The sequence below is a fragment of the Lynx canadensis genome, chromosome D1, assembly GCF_007474595.2.
Source record: "Lynx canadensis isolate LIC74 chromosome D1, mLynCan4.pri.v2, whole genome shotgun sequence".
In the NCBI taxonomy this organism is placed as follows: domain Eukaryota; kingdom Metazoa; phylum Chordata; class Mammalia; order Carnivora; family Felidae; genus Lynx; species Lynx canadensis.
In genome coordinates this window covers 112,423,797-112,442,374 of record NC_044312.2, presented here as the reverse complement: position 1 = coordinate 112,442,374, position 18,578 = coordinate 112,423,797, and the positions used below count along the sequence as shown (strand labels likewise).

Here is an 18,578-nt window from a genome sequence, read left to right as displayed (position 1 = left end):
TCTGCCCCAGGCGGTAGTGAGGCAATTCCCGGGCTCCACCCAGGGCTGAATCAGACTCTCTGGGGGTGGGGCCTGGTATCTGCAGTTGGAACACATTTCCAGAAGATTCTCGGGGGAACTGGGGGGGGGGGGTGCAGGTGCAGGGTTCCACTCCTATGCTGCACCTTGGGCCCCGGCCCCTCCCTGGCCAGTGGGCACCCACACTCACAAAGACCTCACTCCGGCCCCCGCGGTGCCCCTCCTCGCCCACTCAACACCCCCTCGAGCCTCCAGGGCACCTCCCTGTCTCGTGCCCCGGACGCATGCCAGGCCCAAACAGCCCGGAAGCTGTTCCCGCTCGTCCCTCCGGCACCACACACTACCCCAAACCCCCTCCATCACCCCCCACCCGGCCCAGTCTGGCTGCCTCCAAACCCGGCTCCCGCGCGGCCCCGCGAGCTCCCTCCGGGCCAGCCTACAGCCGGAGCGGTGCTGGGAACATGCAGATCTGATCACACGGCCTTTGCCGGGCCTTCCCCTGGCTCTCAGGACAGAAGTCCAACTCCTGGCAGGTTCTAGCCGCAAAACCGGAATGGGAAACAAAAGGGAACAACGCTCGGACTGGTTTCCGCCACAAAGCAAGGTGTTAAAGGGGGTGGGAGGCTCGCAGGTCTCAAGGACCAGTGCCCCCGGACACGCGGGGACCTGCTCCGGGGAACCTTAGAGCTGGCACTGTCCCCAAAACCACCACGAGACCTCCAGTCCCTGCAACAGGCTCCAAGAGACTGCCGTACCCCCGCCCTTCCCAGCTGCCCCACCGCCACGTTTCCTTCGCACCTGAGAGAGGCGACCTCCCCGGCCCCGTGGGCCTCCCCTCCTTGTGGGATCACACAGTCTGTTCCTATGATTCCTGGATTTAGGTCTGTCTCTCCGGAAGCGCCAGGACAGAGGCCGGCCGGCGCATCCCATCCTGGCCTCGCCCATCACGGAGCAGGTGCTCAGCCAATGCTTATTGAGAAGGGAACTAACGAATGACATTGAACAGGCTATTGACCCTAAACTTCTCAGTTCCTTCGTCTGTGACCATTTCACAAGCGGCCATCCGCCTTCTACACCTGTTGATACAGCAGGCCCCTTACCCGCGAGGGACCCCTCCGGAGACCCCCCGTCCCCCCGCCGCCGGATGCCTGAAACCGTGAATAACGCCAGACCCCACACACGCCGTACTGTTTCCTGCACACAGGCACCGCTGATGTTTTGTTTTTTTAATTTTTTTTTTATTATTTAATTTTGAGAGACAGAGAGAGACAGAGCGCGAGCGGGGGAGGGGCAGGGAGAGAGGGAGACACAGAATCCAAAGCAGGTTCCAGGCTCTGAGCTGTCAGCATAGAGCCCGACGCGGGGCTGCAACTCACGAACCGCGAGTTCGTGACCTGAGCTGAAGTGGGACGCTGAGCCGACTGGGCCACCCAGGCGCCCTGCACCGCTGATGTTTAATGTCAGAGACAAATAACAATACAAACAGAACAATTAGATGTGAACATGGACCCTCTCTCAAAATCCCTTGTCCTATCCTCACTCCTCTTTATCACGATGGCACGAGACGAGAAATGCCCACGTGGTAATGTGGTGCGAGGGGACAGGCGTAGGCGTTGGGATGGAGCATTAGGAGCTGTTGTATCACCGGCAGGACGATCACCTATTCAGGACCAAGGGCAACTAAATCCACGGGATGAGAAATCATGGGTGAGGGGTGGGGTTGGCAATTGGAGTATTTTCTTTGACAAGTAGACGTTTCTAGTTCTCTAAGTAGTTGGCATGAGAAGTCTTGTTTTGTTTTGTCTTTATTTCATTTAAATTCAAGTTAGTTAACACACATAGTGTTAGTTTCAGAGTAGAACCCAGTGCTCATCACAGCAAGTAACCTCCTTAATGCCTGTCACCTCCCCCACCCCCACCTCCCTCCATCAACCCTGTTTGTTCTCCGTATTTAAGTATCTCTTAGGGTTTGCCTCACTGTTTTTATCTTATTTTTCTTCCCTTCCCCATGTTCCTCTGTTTTTATTTTTAAGTTTACTCATTTTGAGAGAGAGAAAGAGAGAGAGAGCACGCACGAGTGGGAGGGGTAGAGAGAAAGGGAGAGAGGGAGAATCCCACACAGGCTCTGTGCTGTCAGCACAGAGCCCGATGAGGGGCTCGAACTCAAGAACCTCAAGATCATGACTGGAGCTGAAATCAAGAGTAGGACATTCAACCGACTGAGCCACCCAGGCGTCTCTCATCTGTTTTGTTTCTTAAATTCCACATATGACTGAAATCATACTTGTCTTTCTCTGACTTATTTCACTTAGCATAATACCCTCCAGTTCCAACCACGTAGTTGCAAACGGCAAGATTTCATTCTTTTTGATTGCTGAGTAATATTCCATTGTATATATATACACCACATCCTCTTTATCCATTCATCCATTGATGGCCATTTGGGCTCTTTCCATCCTTTGGCTATTGTCGATAGGGCTGCTATAAACATGGGGGTGCATGTGTCCCTTCAAAACAGCACACCTGTATCCCTTGGAAAAAAAACCTAGTAGTGTAATTGCTGGGTTGTAGGGTAGTTCTATTTCTAATTTTTTGAGGACCCTCCACACTGTTTTCCAGCGTGGCTGCACCAGCTTGCATTCACACCAGCAGTGCAAAAGAGACCCTCTTTCTCCGCATCCTCACCAACATCTGTCATTGCCTGAGTTGCTAATGTGAGCCATTCTGGCCAGTGTGAGGTGGTATCTCATTGTGGTTTTGATTTGTATTTTCCTGATGATGAGTGATGTGGAGCATTTTTTCATGTGTCAGTTGGCCATCTGGAAGTCTTCTTTGGAAAAGCGTCTGTTCATGTCTTTTGCCCATTTCTTCACTGGATTATTTGTTTTTTGGGTGTTGAGTTTGATACGATCTTTACAGATTTTGGATACTGACCCTTTATCTCCTACGTCACTTGCAAATATCTTCTCCCATTCTGTCGGATGCCTTTCAGTTTTACTGACTGTTTCCTTTGCTGCACAGAAGGTTTTTATCTTGATGAGGTCCCAATAGTTCATTTTTGCTTTTGCCTCCAGAGACATGTTGAGTAAGAAGTTGCCGTGGCCAAGGTCAAAGAGGTTTTTGCCTGCTTTCTCCTCGAGGATTTTGATGGCTTCCTGTCTTACGTTTAGGTCTTTAACCCATTTTATTTTGTGTCTGGTGTAAGAAAGTGGTCCAGGTTCATTCTTCTGCATGTCGCTGTCCAGTTTTCCCAGCACCACTTGCTGAAGAGACTGTCTTTTTTCCATTGGATACTCTTTCCTGCGCTGTTGAAGTCTTTTATCTGATGGTCCTCCACTTCCTGTTCCAGATGACGAAAACACCGACCCAGTCTTGCTTCACGGCTTCCCCCTCCACACCTCCCGTGGCCTGGGCTTCACCGCAGAAGGAGGGAGGTAAGGGCCCAATGACCTCTCCCTACAGACCCTACCCTGTGGCTCATTTTTTTTTCTCATTTGAAACATCATCTTTATCACAGTCTAAATTCCCATGTGATCCCCTTCACTGCAAATACCAGAACATCCAAACTGGCTTAAAGAGTTTCTTGAGGGGCGCCTGGGTGGCGCAGTCGGTTAAGCGTCCGACTTCAGCCAGGTCACGATCTCGCGGTCCGTGAGTTCGAGCCCCGCGTCAGGCTCTGGGCTGATGGCTCAGAGCCTGGAGCCTGTTTCCGATTCTGTGCCTCCCTCTCTCTCTGCCCCTCCCCCGTTCATGCTCTGTCTCTCTCTGTCCCAAAAATAAATAAACGTTGAAAAAAAAAATTTAAAAAAAAAAAGAGTTTCTTGAAAGAGTGGTAGCTCATGAGACAGGGAGCCCCGAGGCGGGGCGAGTTGATTTAGCGACTGTGAGATTCGTCCCTGGCTGTGCTGTCACTGTGATCACAGGACAGCAGAGCTGGGACCCGAACCCGGGCGGTGGACTCCGCAGGCCAGCCTTCTGGGGAGACTGTGCCTCCCTGAAAGGTGACAGATGACTGAGTCTCCTACTCTTGTCGATCTCTGTGCATTTTCTGTTTCCTGTAGTCTTTGGTTTATGGTCTGGGGCACAGACAGCACCAGTGAGGCCAGACGACACAGGATTCCTCAATCCCGCTGTCCTAATATGAACCCACTGACAGGACTCGGCGGCCAGCTGAGAGGCACGGAAGCTGGTTCCCCAGACAGCGTCGGAGCCTCCAAGACCTCCAGGATCGAACCTGTGACTCACGAGTGTTTTGACCCAGCCAACCTGCTATAAAGGCAAGTCTTTTTAAAACGTGCCGCCACTCAGGAACAACGAAAATAGCATTTAGTGGCCTTTACGATGTGCCCGTCACTCCCGGACACGACACCGCGTCTCTGAGTCTTGCAGCAGCCCTGGGCTGGGGGGCGGGGGGGCTTCTCAGGTGAGAAGGGAGGGTGGAGTTGGGGCGCCACTGTGGGCTCACCCAGCTGCAAGGGCGCGCGGACAGCCGAGCCCCAGCCGTTAGCCCTTCGCTAGGGATCTACTGGGCGGACGCACGGATGGATGGACACGTGAACGGAGCGGACAGCCCACAGCCACGAGGCGTGCGCTCTTATGCACGTGGCTGCGACCCCGCCTGGCGGGAGGGACCCTCGGGGTGGCCTGCGGTGACTCAGGGTGTGGGAGGCACCTCCTCGGGTCCCCGGACGGACCTCCATGGGACTAGGCAAATCCTGGGTCTTGGTCACCCTGGGACACGCTGGCTGGGGGCACTGGCATCAGCGATGGACAGAGGGGTGGCCTGGCCCCAGAGAGAAGGCTGCCGGCCGGCCCGCATCCACCCCAGCCGGTGTCACAGCCCGAATGCCTCCCTGCTGCGTGCTCAGGGGAGCGGGGGCCGCAGGCAGGAGAGGCTGCCATCCGACGGGGTGTCTGAGCAGGGCCTCAGACCCACTAGGGACGCAGGTGGAGGTGGAGGAAACAGCGGATGAGGGTGGGTGTTCAGGGCCGGGCTGTGCAGGGCCGGGCAACCCTCCCGCGTTATGATGCTGCAGAAGAGAAGAGCTCGGTCCTCGGGGCCTGGGGACCCTTGGAGCTGGGTTTCTCCAGCCAGAAACCCCTTTGGGAGAAGGGCAGGGACCCGGTCTCCCAGCGATGAGCAAGGTTTTATTTATAATCGTGTTACCTCAATACGTACGCACATAAGGTCAGATAGAAGCTCACGCTTCTGTCCTCATAAACTATAAAATGCCAATAGAATTACAAATCAGGGAGAGAGAAGCCCACAACACACACACAATTTGGACTAATATTGTAATTAAATGCATCGTTAATTTAATGTGATTTTTAATGGTAGAATGTACGTAAAATTTACACTTTCGGCCATTTTTTTTTTAAATTTTTTTAACGTTTTTTATTTATTTTGGGGACAGAGAGAGACAGAGCATGAATGGGGGAGGGGCAGAGAGAGAGGGAGGCACAGAATCGGAAACAGGCTCCAGGCTCTGAGCCGTCAGCCCAGAGCCTGACGCGGGGCTCGAACTCCCGGACCGCGAGATCGTGACCTGGCTGAAGTCGGACGCTTAACCGACTGCGCCACCCAGGCGCCCCAACTTTCGGCCATTTTTAAGTGCCACCGAGCACATTCACGATCTTTCATGACCATCCCCAGCCTCCACGTCCAGAACTCTCCCGTCTCCAGCTGCTCTGCCCCGTGAAACACGTTCGCTGAAGCAAGATGGTCACCTAGTGTCTACAGGCAGGTTTGGGACATCGAGAGGCCTCGCACCTGACGCCTCGGGTGACTCGAAAGGCCCACGGTGGTTGTCCACTCCAGCCATGCCACGAAAGCCTCGTCCACAGGTCATGTGGCTCTGGCTCAAGGAGGACTCCATTCTTGCACTGAATGGGTCTCTGTTCCTTGGTGACGATTCACGTGGTTGATACCTATGTGTGACTCTTGCCACGGTGTCTTAACTCGGTGACTTACGAAGCTCAGGGCGGCTCCTTCAAGGCAAGTGGATCTCAACTGCACGTTTTCCCTGTGGAAGTTCTGCCTGTCCCTCGGCAGATGTGGGGTGACCGGCCACCTTCACGTGCACACGTGCTGCTCCCGGTCACGCTGGCGGCTTCTGAACGCGACGCACACAGAGTCATGTGGTTAGAAAGCAGTCAGCAAGGTGACTCAGAGTAGTTCTCATGGAAATACAAACACAAAACTAAAAATACGCGGGGAGATTGCCATTTCTAAGAATAGTCAGGGGTCTGGAGTATGATTCTGCTTGTTTCTGGCTGCTGATGGTGTTTCCCGGGAAGGGGTAGGGCACTGTGGGGGGAGGCAGAAGGGGGGTGGAAAGGAGAGGCTCGGGAGGTAGGCTGGAGTTGGTGTGGGAGTGAGCCCCAGGCAGGAGGGGGCCCGGCCCGCTCCTCTGGGCAACTGGGTAGATCACGGTGCCGGGCACAGAACTGGGCACAGGTGGGGGCAGATGCCAAGTGAGTGTGGTGGGCAGAATAATGTCTGACTCATGATGCCCATGACCTCACCCCTGGGGCCTGGGAACGCTCGCCAGCATGGCAGAAGGTGTGGCCCCCAGGCAGCTGACACTGCATCTGGGGGCCTCAGAGAAACACCGTGGGTGGCACCTGGGACCTCGCAGGTGCCACTCAGGCGGGGGGGAGGGGGGGGGGAGTGGTCCTGGGCTGCTGGGGAGGGAGACGCGACGGAGGAAGGCAGAAGTGCGATGGGCAAGGGTCTGCCTCGACCCCTGCCCCCGTGCCAGAGTCCGGAAGGGCCTGGAGGGGGGTGACTGAAGGAGCTCCCTGGGCACCCACGTCCATAACCCAGCAGGGCCGGCTGTGGAGAGGGCGGAAGGGGAGGTGGGGAGGGGGGTGATGTGGGGACATCTGCGGGGCCGTGAGACTAGGGGGTTGACCCCTCGTTCCAGGAAACACGTGACCAAACTCCCTTTCACCGGCCTGAAATCTCCCCAAAAGCACATACATTTGGGCCTTTCCCTGCATCTTTCTCAGGACAAAAAGAACCAAGGCGCAAAATGCGACTCTAACCTTACTTTCCACGTCAGCCACGTGGCTTGCGCACACCTTCGCTGGAGGCATACGTGTCACCCCCCCAAAATTCACACAACAAATAAATGGCACACGGATCGTCTTTTTTTGTGAAGCTGCCGCGAGAAATTCCTGTCTAAACATGGTGGCCGCTCGCCGTCACAAAGGTCATGGTTCTGATCAGATGTCAATCAGCTCTGTCCCAGCAGCGGTTACCATAGACCCAGAGGACCTTCTACCCCGAAGCAGTGTTTCTAATCACCTGGGGGTTGGGGGGGGGGGGGGGAAGACATCCCAGGACCAGAGGCCACAGGCCGGGCTCAAGTGCGGTGAGGTCACAAGGACCGGAAGAGCCTCCCGACAAACCTGTGGGGCTCTGGGTGAAATGTCACCACTCACGTTTAAGGTGCCTGAGGAAGGAGCTGCCACGCACTTGGGCAAGCGCCTGACACTCATCTAGCGGTCGCTTCTGAAGGTGGTGAGGCCGGGACCCGACCAGGGTCAGACTGGAAAGCCCCCCTGCTCCACTGCTCTCTGGGGCCTCTCCCGCCTAACGGCCCAGGGCACACCCGTTACCTGCATCTGGTGGATGACGAAAACACAAGTACAGAAAATGTGGACGATACAGGAAGTCTAAATATCACCCAAAAAACCACTGTTCTCAAACGTCTGCCGTGGGTCTCCCCGCCCGCGGCGCCCACACCAGCCCCGTGCTTCTGCCCCAAGCCACACACTCTCCCTTCGTCCCGCGAGGCAGGGGACCCGCGGGCAGGCTGCTGGCCCTGCCGTGGCCCCTCGATGCCCGGCCCCGCGCTGGTTTCGGTGGGGGCATCCTGGCCGCCAACGCGGGACCCGTGCTTCCGTCTGGCCTTGAGCTACCATCTCCCGGGGGCAGCTTGTCGGGCAGGTTCACCCCTGTCACCGGGCCCCAGGGCTCTGCCCCGGCGGCACCCAGCTGGCGGGTCCCGGGGAGTGGGTGGCGCGCACGGCCCCGCAGAGCAGGACGGAGACTCTCCTCACCCGCCGTCTTCCCCGAGTCTCGGAGCTCAGATCCGGGCCTGGAGAGGAGGTCCCGCGAGGCTGCTCCAGAGCCCGTGCTCCTCCCCACTCACCACATGCACAGGGGTGCCGGGGGCACCCTGGTGACTCGCCACGCGCGGGACTGAGACGGGACGCAGCGGCAGAGCCGCGGAAAATTCCCTGTGCGGGAATCACAGGTCAAGGCCCCTATCAGCGCACCTGGTATGGAGGGTCGGGGGCTCCTTCCAGGGGTGGGAGGCACGTAGGGGGACACAGGGTGGATGTCAGGGTGTCTGGGCACTTGCACATTTCAGCAGCTTTGAGGGGACGGAGGACCTCTGAAGTCCGCCTATCCTATAGGTAGGGGCACATTTTCCGGAAAACCTGCTGCCCAAAGCTACTCGTCAGCAAAGCCGCCGACAGTTGCGGGCCGTGACGACGTCTGTTACCCACAGAACCCGCTCTGACACAGGCTCCAAGAGGCAGGCGCGCTGGCACATGGGGCACACGCCCGGCACATGACGCAGGGCCAGGCTGCGGTGGCACGGGCCCCAGACTGGCTCAGCCCCCTGGCAGCGCCCGAACCCGTGAACTGGTTAATGCCTGTGCTCCCGGCCAGGTGTCCGCAGTCTACCGAGCGGGCCGCCTCGTCCAGCCTAAGGTCAAGGTGGCACGGAAGGACATCACGGGTGGCTTTCTCAAGGCCGTGGCCAGATGGCCCGAACGAGGGACAGCCACGCGACTCTCTGGTGCCTCTCAGAGACAGGCGGGCCAGGGGCTGGCGAGAGGTGGCAAAAGCTCCCTTGCTGGCGGCTCCTGGAACCGTTATGAAGAGTGGCCATGCTGTTCCCAGTTCAGCCTCAGATAAGCCACAAGGGGTATTGAAACTGACCCGACGGGACTTTCGAGAACATGAGAAATGAGATCGTCATCAGGGAGGGAAATTCTCTGCATTGTGCAGCTTCTCACTGTACAGGCACAGGCTTTAAGAGGATTACCTCCGAAGCACGAAGACCGGATCCAGCTCCCTTACTAAAATCGGTGATCAGAACAGTGATTTTGACAGTCATGATTTTGAAGTCATAATACTTCTAAGAACTAACATCTGTAGAGCACGGACTCTGTACCGATCACCCCTGAGCACTTAACAGTGTTATTCCCGGCCGTCCTCATAAGCCTTGCTGTCCCTTGACACACGCAAGGGCCACGAGCCCACCAGCTTTCCCCACGCCACCTGTCCGGGTACACGGGTCTACGCTGACGGCCTCAAAGCCTCTGGCCGGCTCTGGGAGCAACAGAATGACCCTGTGGGCCCGTGTGAACGCTGGAGCCTCACGGCCCCGGCTCAGCTCCCTGCTTTCCCACGGCTGCCGACCGCCCGGCCGCTGGCCTCGGCACTGTCCCCCCACCTGTATGGTGACGACAGTGATAACGCTGACTTTTATGTCCCTCTGTGTGCTGGGTGTGGATCCCAAACTTCCTCCCGCAGGGCCTCATTTAATGGGACAACAGACTCCCCCTCTCTGGGGCAATCATGAGGAACGAATGAAAGCATCTGTACGCGCCCAAGTCCCGTCTGGCACACAGCAAATGCTCAGTGAATGCCAGCTCTGATGGAGACGCCACTCTGGGCCTTGAGCGCTGGGTCCCTCGTCCCGGCTCACGGCTAGGACTTCACGGCACTGGCACGCGGAAGGCACGTGGTCAAGCTTGGCAGGGGAACCAAAGTTCGGGCTGTGCCGATGCCCCCAGGCCCCCGGGGAAGAGCCGCTGGGTCACCAGGGGACCCCCGAGGACGGCCTATCTGAGTCCCGTGACGTCAGGGACACGGTGCCGGTGCCGCCACCTCGACTGGTCTCGCTCTCGAGGCTCCGGGCCTGCTGATCGTCCTCGATGAGGTCGGCCACCAGGTTCAGCTGGCAGGCCCTGAGCGCCCTCACCAGGTGGGACACAGCCGGGTCCTCCTTGTGGATGTTCTTCCAGACTCTCAGCGACTCCCTCACCTGCTCTGTCAGATTGCGGGGATACTTCTCCTCGATGGCATCGATCATGGCGTCAGACACTCGAAGCTGGCGGGCCAGCCTTCTCCAGTCCTTCCCCACGTGGTCACATATGATGTCGAACGCTGCACGCAGGTCTGTGGAAAGAACAAAACGATTTACCAGGAGTTGGGGAGCCCTTTAGAAGACAGGTAACCCTACCTTCTCAGTGGGCTCCTCAGGGCTAACCTAAGCGCTGGGTAGACAAGAGGTCCTCTCGTGCAGGCTGAAGGCATCCAGGAGTGGAGGGGCCGGGGGAAGAACGTCCCGGAAAGCCCAAGGGTGGCCTCCAACCCTGTCCCAACCCCACTCCCAAACCGCTACTCAGGAGGTACGGCCTGCCAAAGACGTGCTGGCTGGGGCGTCGTGGAAGGGGTCGTTGTGGAGCTAACTGCTCGGGACAGGGGAAGCGGAGGGAGGGCCTGTCGTGGGTTGAATGGTGGCCCCAGGGTCATGTCAAATCCCCAGAACTGTGAACGGTAATCTATTTGGAAAAGGGTCTTTGCAGATGTGATTCAGTTGAGGGTCTCGGGAGATCATCCTGCATTATCCAGGTAGGCCCCAAATCCAGTGACAGGAATCCTTGTAAGCACACAGAAGAGGGAGCCACGTGCCCACGGAGGCAGAGACTGCACAGACGTGGCCATAAGCCAAAGAATGAATGTCTGCGGCCCCCAGAAGCTGGAGAAGGGGGAAGGACCTTGGAACCTCCGAGGAAGCCTGGCCCTGCTGACACCTGGATTTCTGACTCCTGGCTCCACTCTGGGAGGGAATCTGCTTCCCGCTATTCAAGGCCCCAAGTTGTGGTCGTGTGTATGTCAGCCGCGGGGGAACGGAGACAACCCAGTTCTTATTTTGGAAGCTGCCCGGACCGACCACCAGTCTTTGGTCCCTGGCTACCCTGTCCTCATCTGCTGAAAAGTCACTGCTTTTCAGAGATGCGCAAGCGGGGCCACTACAGGCCAGAGGCTGTTTCGGGAATGGAGGGTGAGCAGAGGAAGGACAAAACGCTGCTCGGAGGCCCCTGCGAATGTGTGTCTTTAGCTACGAGCCCTCAAGATGCTGGCAGCTCGTGCGTCGCCTCTTCCAGCCCCGGGAGGTGGGCGCTCCTGGTGCAGATGAGGAAACTGAGGCACAGGGAAGCCCAGTGATTTTCCTGCGGTCATACAGCTAGACTACAGCACAGCCAGACAGTGAAACCCTGATGGCCTCGTGCCAGGGTCCACTCCCAACCGCTAGGCTACACTGTCATCCTCGAAAGACGAAGAGTCACCCCGTGTCAACCGGCCCAGACCTGCTCACCTCTGGCGCGCTCTCCTGCAACATACATACAAACACGGACACGCGTAAATCTAAAATGTGATCACCTGTATTTTGGGGACTGCTTCTTAAATGTATCATGTTAACGATCTCCTCCTCAACTGAATGTCCCTGGAAACGGAATTCTAATACCACCCACGTACCCCAGGCCGCCTCAGTTGAGTCCTTGGTAGGTATTGGCAGTGCGTCTTAGGCAAGTCACTTAACGCGTCCCAGCCACTGTCCTCTGGCTTGTAAGACCGGAATAGGACCAGACGGCAGTACCTAACTGCTGGGGCTACTGTGAAAATTAAGTACGTGAAGTGTCCGGGGCACTAAACCCCTGCCCAAGAGCCACTTTCCGGCGCTCACACGGCGGTAAAGGGTCAGCTGGGGCATTCCCAGAGGCAGAACGAAACCAAAAGCAGCGGGGCAGGTTCCCCTGGCTCCTGACCCCCCTCTCTGTCCACTCCTCTCTACCCAGAGGAGGTGGGCAACATCCTTTCCTTAACCGGAGTCACTTCCAATTAACTCGGAAGAATCGGGGTGTGTATGTGTTCACGTTTTGCAAACCAGACACAGTACGTTAACTTTTGGGATTTGGGCTCTCCCATCTGCGAACTGGGCGTTTCGCCCGCTACCCCCACCCCCACCCCAGGACCGGTTACCCGCCTCCGGGCCCCCCGGCCCCCGCGCCCACCTCGCTCCTCCGACGAGACCTCGGCCGCCGCGCCCGCCTCGAAGCTGTCCAGGCGCCCCAGCAGGTCCTGGCGCCGCAGGGAGGCGAGCAGCTCGCGCAGCAGCCCGGTGCGCTCGCGGTCCAGCTCGTTCTGCTCGAGCAGCACGGAGAAGAGGTCGAGGCCGCACTGCACGCGCTCCAGCTTCCTCTTGCCCACTCGGCTCTGGCACAAGAACTTGAGCTCGGTCAGCTCGCTGCTCGACAGGCCGGCCGACACCGAGTGCAGCAGCACCAGGAACGGGTCCATGGCGGCGGGCCACGGTGGGGCCCGGCCCGGCCCGGCCCGGCCCAGCCCAGCCCAGCCCAGCCCGGCCCGGCCCTCCGCACAGCGCCGCGCTCCGCCCCGCGGCCCTCTCGGCGGCCCCGCGGCCCCGCGGCCCCGCGGCCCCACCGCTCCCGGATTCCCCCTGACACACCCAGCGCCGCGGGCCCCACCACCGGAAGTCCACGCCAGAGGCCACTTCCGCGAAATCTCGCGAGAACCCCGGGACCCACGCATGCGCCCCGGGCCCTACCGTAGCCGTTTCCGCCCGGAAGGCGCCCGGCCGCCGCCAGGGGGCGCCCCTGGAGAACGGGCGGCGCCGGGCCGGGAGGGCGTCTGCGACTGCGCGCTGCGGCCGTTCTCCCGCCGCGTGGGGTCCGGGGGGCGGTCCGGGGGGGCGGTTCCCGGACCTGAGCGAGGGCGGGGAAGGTAGGCCCGCGTTTCCCGGGCGGTGTTGGCGCTGCAGATGCCGATAATACACGCATTTATCGTCAACGTTTGCGAAAGTGCAAGTCAGAACGGGTCCTTCGGAGCGCCCTGTGGGTCGCGTTCGAAATAGAAGTTTATTGAAGCGCTAACGTTGGATGTCGTTAATATTTGATTTTGAAAGCTTCAGTCATGTATGCTTTTTAATGTTTCTAGTACTTATGGAAAGCCTACTGTACGCCAGGCAGTAGGTGCCGGGGACACATTTGGGAACAAAGAGTAGAAGTGCCCCTCTGCCTGGAGTTAAGTCCTTAGTTCTCAAGCTGACAGATTCCGGATAAGAAAGTCGTGCAGTATGCCAGAAGTTAATGAGCGCCGGGACAAAGAGGATAAGGGGATGGGGAGTGCCGAGGTGGGGACATGATTAGAGGGGGCGGTCAGAACAGGCTTGCAGGTGCGGGCGCAGGTGCAGGTGCAGGTGCAGGTGCGGGGGCCAGAGGCAGGTGTGGGGGAAAGAGGGCAGGCGGGGGCAGGTGAAGGTGCAGGTTCAAGGAGCAGCTGGGAGACCCGTGGGTCTGGAGCAGAGCGGGGTGGGGGGATGCAGGGGGTGCCGGAGAGGGGAGGGGCAGACTAGGAGGGGGCCTCAAGGGCCAGGTGCAGACCAGGCTTTACTGCCCCTGAGATGGAGCCGCAGCAGTGTGAGCAGAGGAGTGAGGCCATCCGAGTTACCTTAAAAAAAAATAAAGGAGTGGGGTGGGGCGGGGGCGGGGGGTGGTGGGGCCGGGTGGCTCAGTCGTTAACAATCCAACACTTGATTTCGGCTCAGGTCATGATCTCACCTTTGGTGAGATAGAGCCTCCCCCCCCCCCCCGCCCCCGCAAGGACCCGGCTTGGGATTCTCTCTGTCTCTCTGTCTCTCTCAGATCTCTCTCTACCCCTCCCCTGGCTCTCTCTCTCTCTCGCTCTCGCTCTCGCTCTCGCTCTCTCTCGCTCAATTTCTCCCTCTCTCAACTAACTAAATAAGCATTTAAAATATATACGTATATTTAATTGAGACCATTCACAACCCACACAAACTCACCCATTTAAAGAGTACATTCTAGTATAGTCCTACGGTTGTGCAAACCTCACCATTAGCTACTTCTAGAACATTTTCATCGGTCCCGGTAGAAACCTGCTACCCATTAGCAACCGCTTCCTTTCCCTCCTCCTCCCCTCAGCCCCTCATAGCCACTCCTTTATTTTCTGCGTTTTCGGATTTGGCTGTTCTGGACATTTCATAGAAATGGGACCATACACTAGGTGGCCTTTTCTGCCTGCTGTCTTTCACTGAACAAAGTGTTTTCAAGGTCCATCCATGTTGTAGCAGGTGACAGTGCTTCATTCTTTTTTAATGGGTCAATAGTCCATTGTGTGGCTAGACCACATTTGTATATCCCGTCATCAGCTCACGGACATTTCGATTCTTTCCACTGTGAAACAATATTCAACTGAGTAAATTTGAGGATTGAATTGACTTTCGTTCAATAGTTTGTGAGCCAGGAATGTAGCAAGTAGAAAGGAGCTTTGGGGAGCTGAGTATACACAACAGAAGGCTTTTATGGGCAGAAGAACAAGAAAAATAAGTTTCTTGTTTGTTTTTTTGAGAGAGAGAGAGAGAGAAGGCAGAGGAGAGGCAGAAGGAGAGGGAGAGAAAGAATCTTAGGCAGGCACAGTGTTCAGTGTGGAGCCTGACTCAGGGCTCAATCTCATGACCCATGGATCATGACCTGAGCCGAAGTCAAGAGTCAGGTGCTCAACAGACAGAGATGTGGATTTGGGAGTATTCAGCAGACAGATGGTGTTTATGATAGTTAATTTTATGTGTCAACTTGGCTGGGCTAAGGGCTGTCCGGATAGGGGTCAACCATGATTCTGGGTGTGTCTGAAGGTGTTTTTGTAACAGATGAGCTTTTTTTTTTTAATTTAAATTTTATTTTAGAGAGAGCAAGTGAGGGAGAGGAGCAGAGAGAGAGAGAGAGAGAGAGAGGGAGAATTCCAAGCAGGCTCCATGCTCCAAGCAGGTGGAGTCCCATGTGGGGCTCGATCCCAGGAGCTTGGAATCACGACCTGAGCCAAAACCAAGAGTCAGATGTTCAACCGGCTGAGCCACTGAGGCACCCCTAGAGAGGAGCATGTGAGTCAGCGCACTGAGTGAAGCACATGGCCCTCCCCAGGGCGGGTGGGAATCATCCAATCCATTAAGGGGTCAAATAGAACAAAAAGGAGAAAGAAGGGAGGATTCACTCTGTCTGAATTCTCTGAATTGAGCACTAGCCACTCCCCTGCGCCCCGCCCAATTTTCAGGCATTCACACTCAGACTGAAATATACCCCTGGCTTTCCTAGGTCCCCAGCTTGCATATCATGGGACTTCTTGGCCTCCATGACCCCTTGAGCCTTTTTTTTTTTTTTTTTTTAGAAAGAGCGAGAACAGGAAGGGGCAGAGAGAGAAGGAGAGAGAGAGAGAGAGAGAGAACTGTCAGTGCAGAGCCTGATGTGGGGTGTGATCCCATGACCCTGAGATCATGAACTGAGCCAAAAGGAAGAGTTGGATACCCAACTGACTGACCCACTCAGGTGCTCCTTGAGCCAATTTTGTAATACATCTTCTCTTGTATAGATCACTATATATCCTACTGGTTCTGTTTCTCTGGCGAGCCCTGACTCGTATAGTATTTAGAGCAAGATGAGGTCACCTATGTGAAGAGAGAGGACACAATAGAGGGTCAAGAGCTGAGCTCTGGGGTGTCCAGCTGTGTGGGAGAAGTGGAGGAGCCCATGAAGCCCCTCGAGGCGGGATGTGAACCAAGGAGGGTCAAACGACACCCCTACCTGCGAACCCTGCTAGGGTTTCTTTGTTCCTTACATGTCCCTTGTCTCTTGATTCACCATATACTTGGTTTCCTGCTCTGCAGCTTTTCCCCATCTCTCCTGACAGAATGTGAGGCAGGGACTCCAAGTGCCAAGGACAGTGGCTGGAGCTTGATGAGCTTGATAGGTGCTCACAAGATGTTAATGAATGACTCTTACATAAGGTGTGGTTAATTTGAATCTCCCTTGGCACAACTATACCCATGCCTGACCCACCGCCTCGCTGTCTGAGGCTTGTCTGTTTACTCTCATTATGCGATCTTTCATACAGCAGAAGATTTCACTTTTGTTTAATTTTCCTTTTATGGATTATGCTTTTGGTATCAAGTCTAGGATCCCTTGGCCTACCCCTGGGTCCCAAATATTTCTCCTGTATATATTTTTTCTAAAAGTGTTCTAGTTTTGTGTCATTCTGTGATCCATTTTGGGTTAGTTTTTGTACAAAGTGTAGTGTTTAGGTTGTTTTCTTTTGCTTTGCCTGTAGGCGTCTAATCACTCCTGCACCATCTGTTGGAAAGCCATCCTCGTCCCTGTTGGAATGCTCTTGCCAAAACTCCATCAAGCACATTTGTTTTCCTTCGATTTTCTCTGTTCTGCTTCATTGATCTACGATTCTATCCCCCACCAAGACCATGCTCTGTTGTTACTATATGGGAAAGCTTAATTTTGTGTAGAGCAATTCCTCTGACTTTATTCGGCTTTATTCTAGGTTCTGTGTCTTTCCATATCAATTCAAAAATAAGCTTGTCTCTGTCCAGAAAACTTGCTGGGATTTTTTAATAGGAATTGCGTTAAATCCATAGATCAGTTTGGGGAGAATTAACATCTTTTACCACATTGGATCTTCCGATCCATGAACATGGTATGTCTCTCCATTTATTTGGGTTTTCTTTGATTTCTTTCACCAGTGCGTGCACGCACACACACACATACACACACATACACATTCATAGAAAAATCAGGAGGAAATACTCATGACCATTACAGTCCTCCCTCACTTTTGTGAAGACCAGTAGGTCCTGTGGTCATCGCTGGTGTTTGTAGCTCCCTTCTTCCACTGCCCCCTCCGCCTCCACTCCCTGTGCCCTCAGCAAGCACCCCAGATAGTTGTGGTTCTTAACCTGGTGGAGCCACTCGGCGCTTCCTTCCTGGAGGGTCTGGACCATTGCTGGTCCTCCCTGGGTTGGGCCGTCGTGGTTTTCCATTGACCTCAATCCCAGGGGTGGTACCACTAAGAGACGCCCTATAGGCTCTGCTGTGTTCCAGACACGCTCTTCCTTCCTTACCCCCACTGTGGAGCAGCGACCCCGTGTCCCCTGGCTGTCAGGATCAGTCACTCCCGACGACACCATACCTCCCTTCCCTGCCTGTTGATTCAGGGGCATGAGGGGCCCAGGGTGGCCAGGTGGCAGTCTGAGCGGCCAGTCCAGTGGAACCATTGTTGTGTCTTCTGATGGAAGACCTCCCTCTGCGGCTAAGACCTTAGGCAGTGAGCATAAGGTCGTGGGGACGGGACGCAAACATTTTGCTAGTGGGTCCCTGGTAGTGAGTGGGGCCCCTGCCGTTTCCACCCCTTGATTCCTGGGCCCGTGAATCCTGGCTCCGGGAGACACAGCCCCGCATGCTGGACACTGACTCAGAGCACGCACGGCCTTCGAGAGAAGCCTGTCCCAGCCCTGGCGGGCATTGCCACCTCACCGGGGCTGTAATGGAGCCACTGTTCTGTCATGGCAGCTGCTACAGTTGGCGGGAGCCGTGGCGAGACCCACCATGTGAGCGTGGACCCAAGGCCACGCTTCGTTTGCAGTGGAGCGAGTTTCTGGGTCAAAGCTCTGCTGGCGGAACACCATGACGGCGGATGAGGCATCCTGGAAGTCCACGATGTCACTTGGGTGGAACACAGCGTACACAGAAGGCAAATCTGTGTCCCGAAAGAGTGTCTCTTCCGGTAGGGACAGCCCTGCCCTTTCCGTGACGGAAGCTGTGAGGTGCAATCCACCTGCCGGCAGGTGGCTGGCCGGTCGCCCCGGGAATGGTGCCGCGTGAGGGCTCCGTGTGGGTTTTGGCCGCTGGCACACTGGACATGCACTGGTGACCAGAGCCAGTCGGCTTTGGCGGGTGAAGTCCATGATGCTGAGCCACGCATCACCTCCCTCTCTGCCACCACAGCCCCTTTGTTCACAGCTCAGTGGGCGATGGCAGGGCTGGCTGGCATCCACGGAGTGGGTCATCCTACCCACCTGATTGTGAAACCCTCTGCCGAGCTCCCGCTTTGGTGGGCATTCACTTGGGGCACAAATATCCACAGATGTGGCTAGCCACATGCCTCCTCCCCAAATTCCTTTTTTATCAGTTTCCCAGTCATGGTCCTTCCAAGTCCCTGACCGTCCAGCCAGACTGGCCACGGCCCACGAATTGGTGCGTAACCTCACATCCGGCCCTTCTCCTTCCGGGCAGAGGGCACGGCCGGGTGTGCTGCCCACGGTTCTGCGCCCCGGGAGGATGTCCCTTCCCCGGGCCCTTCAGGGGTGTCCAGCGAGGAGCTGCAGAGGGGCAGCGGTCTGCATCTGTGCAGGGGGCAGAGCCGTGTGTTAACCAGGCCCGGGGCTCCTCTCCCCCATCAACTGATCAGAGGGGACTCCCCACGAGGCCACAGGTGCACATGGGTGTACAAATATCTTTTTGAGTCCCTGACTCCAATTCTTTTGTGCATGTACCTAGAAGTGCATCTGCTGGGTCATATGGTAATTCTATTTTTAAGTTTCTGAGAAACAACCATGCTGTTCTCCACAGCGGCTGCACCATTTTGCATTCGT

General features: G+C 56.3%; 1 protein-coding gene across 1 annotated transcript; it reads right to left on the bottom strand.

Moving 5' to 3' along the window:
- Positions 1-7,130: 7,130 nt before the first annotated feature.
- Positions 7,131-12,457, bottom strand: FADD (Fas associated via death domain). The gene is made up of 2 exons (XM_030332068.1): positions 12,124-12,457; positions 7,131-10,222 (listed from the first exon to the last, which is right to left on the bottom strand). The coding sequence occupies exons 1-2, from the start codon at positions 12,407-12,409 to the stop codon at positions 9,861-9,863; spliced, it is 648 nt and encodes a 215-aa protein (XP_030187928.1). The 5' UTR covers positions 12,410-12,457; the 3' UTR covers positions 7,131-9,860.
- Positions 12,458-18,578: the final 6,121 nt, after the last annotated feature.